At 40.7% G+C, this 12,575-nt stretch overlaps 1 protein-coding gene across 4 annotated transcripts in view; it reads right to left on the bottom strand.

The window, feature by feature from the left end:
• The window catches only part of micu3a (mitochondrial calcium uptake family, member 3a), a 198,754-nt gene that overhangs the window by 17,978 nt on the left and 168,201 nt on the right, over positions 1-12,575 (bottom strand). For 2 of the 4 annotated variants that reach the window (XR_007248902.2, XR_007248903.2), the window contains 2 exons: positions 9,011-9,166; positions 4,272-4,340 (listed from right to left, as the gene is read on the bottom strand). Coding sequence is in view for 2 of the 4 variants with exons in the window: in XM_048544469.2 (XP_048400426.2) it covers positions 4,272-4,340 (69 nt within the window). In the remaining 2 variants the exon portion in view is untranslated. The remainder of the gene's footprint in view (positions 1-4,271; positions 4,341-9,010; positions 9,167-12,575) is intronic. The other 2 variants (XM_048544469.2, XM_059647943.1) reach the window with 1 other exon arrangement.

The raw sequence follows: 12,575 nt of genomic DNA, 5'->3' as shown, positions 1-12,575 counted from the left end.
GTTAGTTTCAGCACTTGCTGTTTGCTGAATATGTGCACAGACTTACACACCATCACTGTAGCTGTTGGCATGTAGCACCAGTGGCAAGGTAAAAGGAGCACAAGGGACCTTGAACATACTCCAGTAAGGACTCAGTCAGAGAAATAATCACAAAGGCGGCACCACCACACGCACCCACCCCCCTCACCCCAACCCATCCCCACCACTCCCCAGAAGTACTCCCTCCTAGTACGCTAGAGGTGCCAGCACACTCTTACCATCACCATGCCTGTGAACTTCAATCTTGTAGATGTACAAGTCAAGATCCTGCATCTGGGATGGCCATGCTCACATGGGTGCATGGGGTCATTCACCTAAATGCACATGGGGTCATTCACCTAAACATACAAACAAACCAACAGGGCAGGCTCCCTTCACTCCAGCTGCAGACCCCAGAGCTGTACCCCGATGCAGTATGAGGGAAAGGGAAAAGAAAACTGTATGGGGCACATAAAGCACATGGGTAACACTTCATTCTGCACAGAATCTCACACTTGTAAAGTAACCTGTGCGATATTGTCATTTTGGCTGCAGCTACGAGAATATTAAGCAGAGAAGATAGTCATCATCACTGCTACACAACGCTGTAAAAGCCTTTCTGAAGGACAGCTAATTTTTCCATAGCACCTACTTAGCACAAGACTTCATAATTATTAAATAAGGGAAAATCTGATATTTTGAAGGCTTCCAACAGTTTGTAATGTTATATTTTGATTAACAAGTAGCAAAGGAAAGAAAGAACATTCGCAGATGGGAATTAACTGGGGATGCTTGACTCTCCAGGATTGAAACATACAACAATAAGTAAATGATGACTTCTTTCAATTCTATCCCTTTAAAATGATTGTCATGTCCTGTTTGTGTTGCTGCAGGTGATGAAGCTGTACCATAGGGTGATGAAGATAATGATCCATTTGATGAACATCCTTATGTTCCTAATTGGTACAATGCTGTGGCTTATCACTACCTGTCACATATACTTGTTGCATCCTCCAGTTTTCTGGAGGAAATCACACAAGGATTATGTCGTTCCTTCAGTGTACTGTACTGCAAAGAACTCCCAGATCAGAGAAATCATAGGAACTTCATGAAGGTATTGCATTGCACACACATTGGGTCTTATGACATGACATTCTGACTTCTACTTCTGCACACTGAATGCTGCTGACACAGGTTTGTTCATACAACTCATTCAATTGAGCCTCTGCCCCTCTCTCATCCGGACAACATTCCATTGAAGAATGAACGTGGGTTTCTGGCATTTTTCCACATTACGATGCTGGAAACTTTGGATTAGGAGGCTGTTATAAATCTGCGAGTGGATGATGCTTGTCCTAAATTTCCATATGCCTTGGTTCCTCAATTTTTGTAAACTCTCTTTAGTCATTGGACATAGAGACAATAGCAGCTGTTATGCCCAGATCACAGAAAGGCAGCACTGCATATAATGTAATGGCGATGATGCTTTAACTAAAAGTTGTGAGGTAACCCAATCCTGAACCTTGTGAAGGGTATTAGACCTCGCAACATGATTGTGAATTGGGGAATCTACATGAAACTTAAAAGCCTGGCTGACATATTTCACCTTCACAGCCGTTATGGGGGCTGATTTGTAATGATCAATGCTACTGTCAAAACCATAAGCAATAGGAACAAGAATAAGCCAATCGCCCCTTCGAGTCTGCTCTGAATTCAGCAGGATCATGACTGATCCAACATTTCTCATGTTCATTTTCCTGTATTTTCCGTATAACCTTCCAACTTCCGACTAATCAAGAAGCTCTCTGTCTATCTCAGTCTTAACCACACAAGTATTCTGCCCCTACTGCTCTCTATGGCAAGGAGTGCCAAAGATACTCAACACTCAGAAGAAATGCCTTCTCATCTCAGTCTTAAATTGACACATTTATTCTGATACTATGCCCTGTGGTCCTAGACTCTCCCAACAGGAGAAACATCTCAGCAGTTACCTTGTCAAACCACTTAAGAAACCCTAATGTTAGTTCTGGCCAGGACCTAGCTGGTCACTGCATGAAGTTTGCATCCAGAATTATGCAATTACAGATTGTTTTAACATGAACTGTGCAAATACTTAACTGATGCAACTGGACTTTGAAAGACATCTGATCACTCGCAAGACAACACACTGCCTATTCTCGGTGTGGTAGAAACCATTTTTCATTTTAATTACACACAAAATTCAGATGAGAATGGAAGGCAACACAAGTTGCACTTCATAGAGTGAGATGCAAATTCAGATTGTTATCCGTGAACCCCCAAACCTCATGTTCCTTTCTACCTTGCACTCCCTGTCAATCTCATCAAGCATGAGTCTTCCCATATGCCCACCCAACTTTTAATTTATGCAAAAACTGAAAGAACTGCGCAATAACAAAAACAGAAGTTGTTGGAAAAGCTCAGCAGGTCTGGCAGCATCTGTGAAGAAAAATAATCGGAGTTAATATTTTGGGTCCGCTGATCCTTCCTCAAAACTTGAACAACAGCCCCGAATAATGACTGATCAGATTCCAAAGCATATCTGTGCAGCTTCAAAACTAATTTCCTATGAATCAGTGGAGTTGTTGCACTGGACTGCAGGACTGACTGCTTCCCACTCCTGGACCACAAGGATAAGCAGCTCCTGACCCTGAATGGTAAACTGGCCATGTTCTAGCTCTCAGACTGATACTGAATGATACCCTTGACTTATTATGCTGGTATCGCTCTGACTGACAACCATCTCCCCAGAGCATGAGATATGGTTATTTGACTGAAGCATTTTCAGTGCATAGCCATTTAAGCTGCTGGTACATGCTGCAGGTGCGAGACTGACATACCTCAGTTTGTACATCAATCTGTTAACTCCAATGATTGATCATTCCTGGAAAACATGACAAGCTGCATGGCTTCAGGTCTGGATTAAAGTTCTGACTGAGCTGACAATGTGCAAAAAAGCAATGCAGACATACTGTGAGCATCCAAGTAGGTGCAAAGTGAATGAGTGCTAAGAAAGCCAGCTAAGAGCACAGAAATATGTCTTGTTCTGACAAATGAGACAGTTGCCTGTCCTTGCATGAAAAGTGGCCTGGGAGCAGCTTTGTACTGTAAAGCGTTGGTGACCTGCATACTACAGCATTGAGGTGGTGAACTGTTGTGAGTTGGAGATATGCCCTGATAATATATGGGCTTGGTGCCAGCCTTGATGGATGGAGGATGCAGACAGTCAATGCCCACGGAGTGTGACCCGAGGTGTTGTGGAGTTCTAGCCAAGTTGGAGGCCTGAGGAAGATGCCAGCAAGTTAGGCTCACCAGGCACCTGTTCAGGCCTCATATGTTGGGAATTGTCACTGTCTAGTTTTTCTCAATTACCTGGGGAAATAGCAATCTGGATGTAAACGAGGAAAGGTTAAATAATAATGAGATGTTAATGCATGAAAATAGCACCTTGTTACTCACTTGCAAGATTCTCATTTAGCTGTTCAAAGCTTAACAGAAAAATCAGACTTTCATTCCTTAACTGAGAATCTAATTTTTCCATTCTTGCTGTACCATTTCCCACATCATTTAGGGGCTAGGAAAACAGCATAAACTTACTTTTAAGCTGAGTGTAGAAATTTGGGGGAACAATGGCTATTCATTAGATTAGCTAAAATGAGCTCAAAAATTGATTGCTTGCTTAAGTTGAAGAGTTTTTTTAAACATCTGGCAATATAATAATTAAAATCATTGACTGATATGCTACTAGCATGGAAGTAAGCAATTTGAGCAGAACTGTAATTCAGTTCCGTTGTCACCACTTGAAGAGTCTTTTCCGAATCACCAGGTGGACTGTCAAATGTAGAAAGCAATTCCAACTTGAGGAATATTCGGAAGCACCGCTTTGATCCTAATGCATAACGAGATTATGGCCACAAACTGTTAACCATAAAAAAAACCTTTGATGGAATTGTATTGTAATGGTCAATGGTAAATATCAGAAATCACACGACACCAAGTTATAGTCCAACAGGTTTATTTGAAAATATAAGCTTTCAGAGCCTAACATCTGAAGGAGGAGTGAAGCTCTGAAAGCTTGTGCTTTCAAATAAACTTGTTGGACTATAACCTGGTGTGTTATGATTTCTGACCACATCCATCCCATTCCACACAGTACCTCCACGTCAATGGTAAATATGTTAGCCAAACCACAAAAGTATCACTTCAATAAGAAGCAAATTACAAATTCAACGTACTTATCTGGTGACAAATTCTTTCTTCAGGCAAACTTTGAAACTTGGGTATCCCTGTGTAGACTTGTAGCCCTATTGAGTGCAAGATAGAAAGGAAAATGCTGTAAGTGATGTACAAGTTGTAGATTTAATGAACTCTGATTATAAAACCTTAAAAGTTAAGTGTACATTATCCAAATCTGGTAAATTTTGTAGTAAATATTAGATTAGCAAAATCAGAGTCAGTGGAATTGTATCTTATTTTGATACAATACTTTGGTAAAATTAAAGTCATTTAAATGAATTTCTTTTACAAATTCTTTTAAAATAATGTAAGTTAGCACTTGAAGTTGAATCTTAGTAGTGTAGAAGCAAATCCGACTCATCCTGTTATACTCTGATTCAGTCTGAACAACACTGCTAAGGACCAAGCAGAGAGGATGCTGGAGAAACTCAACAGGTCTGGCAGCATCCGTGGAGAGAGAAAGAGCTAATGTTTTTTCAGACCTGCTGAGGTTTTAAGCACGACTTTCTGTATTTATTTCAAATTTCCAACATCTGTGATATTTTGTTTTTACGATGGCAAGTACTAGCCACTTTTACTAAGATCACTAATATTAATTTTTAAACGTTAACTCTTTATTAATTCACAGGATGAGCATGTTGGATTTAGGCAGCATTTATTGCCCATCCTTAATTGCCCAGAAGGCAGTCGAGGGTTAATCATATTGCTATGGGCCTGGAGTCACGTGCCGGTCAGACCGGGTAAGAATGTCTGTTTCCTTCCGTGAAAGGGATCAGTAAACCAGATGAGAGTTTCCTGACAATTGGGAACGGATACCTGGTTATCATAAGATTCGTAATTCTTAGAAGAAAGTATGGACCACTTTTCTATACAAAGAAAAAAGTTGTTACTTCTTATAAGTAATTAGACAACAGCTATAGTTAGGCACATAACTACCAATTAAAAACTTGATAAACAGCCTCTCTCACACACAGACAAAGAGTGAAAAGTGATCATCAGTGAAGGTAGAAGCAACCGGAAAGTCAATTCAGTGGTCTTTGCTGCCTAATTCGAATGTTGAGATCATCTTTCTTTGGCTAGCCAGGCCCTCAGTGTTCTGTTGTCTTTTTTTAAAGAGTCTTCCACTGGTTTGTAAGAAGTTCGGAGTGATTGATTCACTTGGAAAATGTCTCTGATTTATTAACTGAAAAGTCACAGCAACTGCTGTGACTGTCACTGTAACCCATTTCCGTTTCCAATCTGCTCAACTTCACTTGTAAACAATTCCTTGGCTCCAGGTTATCTACAATTGCAGGAGCCCACAACCACAAAAGCAGAGTGCACAATAGGTATTGGGGCATTGGGACCCATACAAACTGGACAGGTTAACTTGGGCAGGACCAAGACTGATGGCCTTGGGGAATACTTGGTAGAGCAGTTGGGAAGGTTTAAACTAGTATAGCAGGGGGATGGGAACCACAGTAGAGTAGTTGATGCATAATTTGAGGGAGAGGTAGAAACCAAGGCAAACATGATGAAGAACAAGAACAGGCAGGGAAATGCTGAAAAGAGCAGGGGAGTTGGTCTGAAATGCGTATATTTTGATGTAAGAAGTATAACAGGAAGGAAAATGAACTGAGAGCTTTGGCTAGTACTTGAAACATTACTACGATTATAGAGACTTGGCTGAAAAGGGGACAGGGCTGGCAGCTAAATGTCTAAGGATTTAGATGTTTCAGGTGGGATAGAAAGGCAAGTAAAAGGAGTGGAGGAGTTGCATTACTGGTACAGGAATATCTCTCAGCTGTACTGAGGAAGAATACATCAGAGGATTCAAGCAGCGAGGAAATATGGGTAGAACTCAGAAATAGCAAAGGTGAAATCACAATGTTTGGGGTATATGACAGGCCTCCCAACAGCCAGCGGTAGATAGAGGAGAGAATATACAGACAGGTTTTTGCAAGAGACCATTCAGGAGGGTTTCTTGGCACAATACATAAAAAGTCCAATCAGGGAAGGGGTAATACTGGACCTGGTTTTGGGAAATAAGCCTGGCCAGGTGAGTGAAGTTTCAGTGGGGGAGCATTTTGGGAGTAATACTTTGAATTTCAAGATACTCAAGGGCAGGGGTAACAGCAGTCCTCGGGTGAAAGTGTTAAACTGGGGAAAGGCGGACTATAACAATATTGGCTAGGAACTGGAGAATGTTGACTGGAGGTGGCTGTTTGAGGGTAAATCAAAATTGGACATGTGTGACTATTTCAAACGGCAGTTGATAAGAGTTCAGGAGCAACACGTTCCTGCGAGGATGAAGGATTGGTATGGCAGTGTTATATGTAACATGGATGACCAAGGATGTTATGGCCTTGGTCAAAGAGAAAAAGAAAGCATACATAAAGTCTACGACGATGGGAACTGATGAAGCCCTTGAAGTATATACGGAAAATAGGGAAGAACTTAAACAAGGAATTAGAAGGGCTAAAAGGGATCATGAAAAGTTATTAGCAAACAGGATTAAGGAGAATCCCAAGGCTTTTTAGAGGTATATAAAGCAGCAAGACGGTAGCCAGGAAAACGATTGGCCCACTCCACTCAAGGACAAATGAGGGAATCTATGTGTGGAGCCAGATGAGGTGAGTGAGGTTCCAAACATGTACTTTGTGTCAGCAATCAAAGAGAAGGAATTGATGGAAGATCTCAGGGAAGGGAGTATTGAGTTTCTGTGCCGAGTTGTTATTAAAAAGGAAGAGGTGTTGTGCGTCTTACAAAGTATTAAGGTAGATAAGTCCCCAGATCCTGATGGAATCCATTGCAGAATATTGAGGGAGACAAGAGAACAAATTGATGGAGCACTGACAGCCATGTTTGTATCCTTGTTTGCTACAGGTGAGGGCGCAGTGGAGAAAACAGCCAATGTTGTCCCATTGTTTAAAGAAGGGTAACAGGGATATTCACAGGCATGTAATTTCTAGGAATCTCATGTCAGTAGTAGGGAAATCATTCGAAAAAGATTCTCGGGGATAAGATCTATAAGCACTTACAGCAAATGGACTTATTAGTGATAGACAGCATGTTTTTCTGCAGGGGAGGTTGTCCCTCACTAACTTGATCCAGTTCTTTTGAGGAGGAGGTGGCGAAGATGATTGATGAGGGAAAAATGGTTGATGTTGTCTACACGGACTTCAGTGAAAGCTTTGACAAGGTTTCTCATGGCAAACTGGTACAAAAGGTGAAGTCACATGGTATCTGGTGTGAGCTGGCAAAATTGACAGAGACTGGCTTAGTCACAGGGATTACTCAGTAGTCATGGAAGAATGCTTTTTGGAATGGAGGGTTATGACTAGTGGTGTTCCACAGGGAAAAGAGCTGGGACTTCAGTTGTTCACGATCTATGTAAATGATTTGGACTAAATCGTATCTGGTCTAATTAGTAAATTTGAGGATGATTCAAAGATTGGAGTTGCAGAGAGTGAGGAGGGTTGTCAGGGGATATAGCAGGACATAGATCAGTAGGAGACATGGGGAGCAAAATGGCAGATGGAGTTTTATCCGGTGATGCATTATGAAAGGTCAAGTACAACTGGAAATTAGACAGTGAATGGCAGATTCTTTAGGAGTACTGATATGCAGAAGAATGTGTTTGTGCATGTTAACAGATCACTGAAGGTAGCAGGCAGGTAGATACAATATACAAAAGCTCAAAAATCTCCCCTCCCCCTACTGCATCCCAAAACTAGCCCAGCTCGTCCCCGCCTCCCTAACCTGTTCTTCTTCTCACCTATCCCCTCCTCCAACCTCAAGCCGCACCCCCATTTCCTACCTACTAACCTCATCCCGTCCCCTTGACTTATACGTCCTCCCCAGCCTGACCTATCCCCTCCCTAACTCCCCACCTACACTCACCTCTACTGGCTCCATCCCCGCTCCTTTAGCTTGTCTGTCTCCTCTCCACCTATCTTCTCCTCTATCCGTCTTTGATCCGCCTCCCCCCTCTCCCTATTTATTTCAGAACCCTCTCCCCATCCCCCTTTTCTGAAGAAGGGTCTAGGCCCGAAATGTCAGCTTTCCAGCTCCTCTAATGCTGCTTGGCCTGCTGGGTTCATCCTCCTCTACACCTTGTTATGTTAGATTCTCCAGCATCTGCAGTTCCTACTATCTCTTGGACAGACTCAGTTTGTTTTCACTGAAATGCTGGAAGTTAAGGGGCACCCTGATAGAAGTTTCCAAAATTGTAAATAACAGAGTGGAAAGAGTGAAGTTTTTCCCCCAGGGTGGAGGAGTCAATTACTAGGGGACATGTTCAAGGTGCAAGGGTTGGGGGAAGGGGTGTTTGAAAGAGATGTGCGAGGCAAGCTTTTGCACAAAGGGTGGTGGATGCCTGGAATGCACTGCCAGAGGTAGTAGTAGCAGACACAATAGCAGCATTCAAGAAGCACCTGGATGAATACATGAATAGGAAGGGAATAGACAGATACAGATCCGGTGAGTGAAGACAGTTTTAGTATGGAAGGACCAAATGTGTTGTCGTAGGCTGAGAGGGCCAAAGGCCTGGTCCTGTGCTGTACGGATCATTACTCTTTGCATCAAATTCGTTCCTGTGAAATTATGCAGCCGTTTTGGTAAATCCATGTTTTTAAAAGTAGTTCATTCTCATTGTGGTCCACAGTTTTTAAAGGCACATTAAAAAAATACATGGCCCTTACATTCATTACATATCCAAGTAGATTTTAGGATCAAAGGTGTCATTCATTACACTTACCTATGTATTTCTGCAGGGTTTGAGAGATTTTTAGCCGGTAGATAGCTAAAGTAACGTGACTGTCTACAAGGGGATCTGGGATCTAAGAGATTTAAGCAGGCGATGGTGTCTTTTCAACAAATCAAACTGAAGACTCCTTAAAGGAGCACATGTAGTCTAAAAGAGGAAGTGTAAATTGAAATATTCGATTCAATGTAAAATTACATGCCAAAGCAAACAAGATGACAAAACATACATTTTTTAAACAAGTGTGAAACAATAATTAAAATGAAAAGCAATGAGACGTGTCTAAAATTAAATTTTCAGTTGTTGTTTGGCAGTAATTAAAAATTCACTTAGGCTTGAATGATGACTCTTTTTTCTTAGCATTTTATTAGGTACTAACTGTCAGGATGTGATACAAGTCTCTGGCTAGGCAGCATTTATTGCCCATCTCTAATTGCTCTGAGGGCAGTACACAGAGTCAACCACATTGCTCTGGGGCTGGAGTCACATGCAGGCCAGGCCAGATAAGAAAGGCAGTTTCCTTCCATGAAGGGCATTAGTGAACCAGATGGGTTTTCCGACAATTGACAATGGATTCATGGTCATCATTGGATTCTTACTTCCTGATATTTTTTTGAATTCAAATTCCACCATTTGGTGCCATGGTGGGATTCAAACCTGGGTCCCCAGAACGTTATCTTGGTTTCTAATTAACAGTCCAGTGATATTACCACTAGGCCATCGCCTCCCCTGTTTTTCTAAAAATAAAACCACATGAACATTCTTGTGGTGCTAATAGGAACTAGTTCATATTATGAAAGTTTACCAACAAAGGAAAAGAAAAACTATTGAGTTGCTTTCAGTTCGAGGAATTAGGAATTGATTGCTTGAGGGAGAAAACCAGTAAAGTTTTTGATTTATTTTAGTTCACAGAAGTCCTGTTCAGATTTATATGTAATAACATAATTCCTTCCACAGAATTGAGATAATTCAAACCAAATATGAAATATGTTACCTTGGTATAAGGATTTCAGTTTGAAAGTTCCAGCCAGAAGAGCTGGTTCAAACCCTCAGGTGTTATAGGATAATGAAAAAGTTTAAACTCGATTGTGTGAATAGCAAAGAATGGGCTATCAAGCTCCCAAGAACTGGAACTGAAGTTAACCGTTAAATCTTTAGCTCTGATACAGAGGTGAACATTTTCTCTGGTGTGCGAAGTAATAATGTTGGGATAGGTGGGATTGTATATACCATATGTTTTAAAATCTTCTAAACTGTGTTTTATGCAAATAGCTTGATTTATTTTTATTAAATTTTCATAATGAACTTCTGCCTTATTGTTAAAATCAAATCTACAGCATTGTACGCTTATGTTTCAGTGAAAGTCTGTCTCGTTGAATAAAACCAAGACAAAATATGATTTATCAAGCTATATTTCATTCGTCAATCTGACTTGCCCAGCAAATAGCAAGAACTATGATCATAGCAGGGGAGACTCATTCAGGATTTGAATTTTCTGGATTTGAAAGAAATTTTAAAATATATGTAAGTAATATCTATGTGGTGGTTCTGGACACAAAATGGCATTGTGGTGATGTTTGTTTAAATAAATTTGAAGATATAACAGTGGATTATCTGAAATCTTTATCAAAAGCTAAGCAGAAGATAATGGAAAGGGACACAGTTAACAAAACTCAAAATGCAAAGTAATGAACAAGAGAAACAAAGAATAAGGGAAAAGAAGAAAAAATACAAAAAAGGCAAGTGAAGAGATGGGACAAACAGCTGACTAAAGGAAACTGGGGAGAAAAGGAAAAAGGAGAGAAGATGGAACTATTAAAACGTAAACTCAAGAAGATAGGGAACTGGGACAAAACATTGTTAAACAAGTGTTCAGAGTAAAGGAAGAAAGAGGTCGTAAAAGTGGATGATTCTCATTCCATTAAGGGATTTGGTCTTACAAAAGAATATAGTAGAGGATGAAAAGGTATTTTAACTAATTTAAGAAGGTAGCTAGACAGATGAAGTGACCTAAAGATGTTTAGACAGCTACATCTATGGATGTGTCAGCCAGTTTACCAGAAGAACGATCTGCAGAGTACAAAGCAGTAGAAAAAGGCAGTACTCAACGCTTATTGTCCCTGAAGCTCACCAATTAAAATTTAGGGCTACTAAGAAAGAACCTTAATCAATTGTTTTCGAAGTCGTAAGAGGAAAAGTGAGGTTCACCTGGCAACAAGTAGCCTGTGGCCTGCGGAGCTGTCATGACAAAAGTTTCCTGCCTACCAATAACAATATTAGGGCAAGTGAACAGCATGTGTGGGGGAAATGGACAGTCAAAAGTCTTTTGGATCTTTTTTGCTGTTAAAAATACCTAAAGTTTGAAGAAAGCCAATTTATTTCCCCTCACCGGTTTCTGTAAGCTTTTAACAATAAGTCAGACTTTATAAGTTGTGAACCTGTGACCGTGAGCCTCCTGCATCAACAATGTCTGGAGATGAGAGACTGAGAAGTAGCTAGCAAAAAGGAACATCTCAGCGAACCTTGTGTACAAGGGCCACTGAACTACCTTTCCAGTTTTTCACTCCACTAATATCCATGTCTTTTTTTGTCTGCCTGTGCCTCTTGGAGGGGTGTTATAAAGAATTAGAGTTTTAACTAGTAGAGTTATGTGCTGATGATTCAAACTTGTTTATCTGTAGCTAGAATCTATTTTTGTAACAAATCATAATTCTTAACAAGTACAGAAACCTGGTCCATGATTTCTGTTAACCTGGGTCTAACAGGGACAGGTAATTTGAAAAATTTGACATTCTCTTATAAAATCTATTTGTGCTTCAAAGATGAAGACTGCAAGCTACTCACAAAGAAACAAAGCTAGAACCTTGCCATGTTGAATCTAATGTTAACTGTACAATAAACTATACAAAAATTGCAGAAGTCTATTCAAATACACTATGAGAGAGAGTGGACATGTGAGCTGCCCATTGTGTAGCCCCTAGCCTTGAGTGTCAGTGCACACCCTTGAAAAACTGGCATATAGAATGAACCTTTTTCTGCAGCGAATGCTGATTCTGTACTTAGTTTAGCTCAGTTGGTTGGACAACTGGTTTGTGATGCAGAATGAAGCTAACAGCATGAATTCAATTCCCACACCAGCTAAGGTTACCATGAAGGATTCTTGTTCTCAACCTCTTCTCTTGTCTGAGGCATGGTGACTCTTGGGCTATACTACTACCAGTTATCTCGCTCTCTAGCGAGAGATCCTATGATCTGGCAAGCCTATTGCGACTTTACCCTCATCTTGAGGGAAGGTAAACGTGGAAAGATATGTGCAGGTCAGGAATTAAACAAAGCACATTCACTGCACATGTTTAGCCTTTGTACTGCCAATGTTAAGGTGCAATATCTTAGCTGCAGTCCTCAACATGATGTTTCTTGTATCCCTGACATGAGGTTATCAGAGTTGGCTGCCTGAGAGATGAGCAATGTTTGCCCACTACAATTACTTTCAGCCTCAGGATATCTCAAGAGGCTGCTCATCTTTCACATGGGTGTTACTTTACAAAGTCCGACAGTG

The sequence above is a fragment of the Stegostoma tigrinum genome, chromosome 1 (genome assembly GCF_030684315.1).
Source record: "Stegostoma tigrinum isolate sSteTig4 chromosome 1, sSteTig4.hap1, whole genome shotgun sequence".
NCBI lineage: Eukaryota > Metazoa > Chordata > Chondrichthyes > Orectolobiformes > Stegostomatidae > Stegostoma > Stegostoma tigrinum.
The sequence above is the reverse complement of the archived record's forward strand: the minus strand, read 5'-3'. Positions and strand labels throughout refer to the sequence as shown.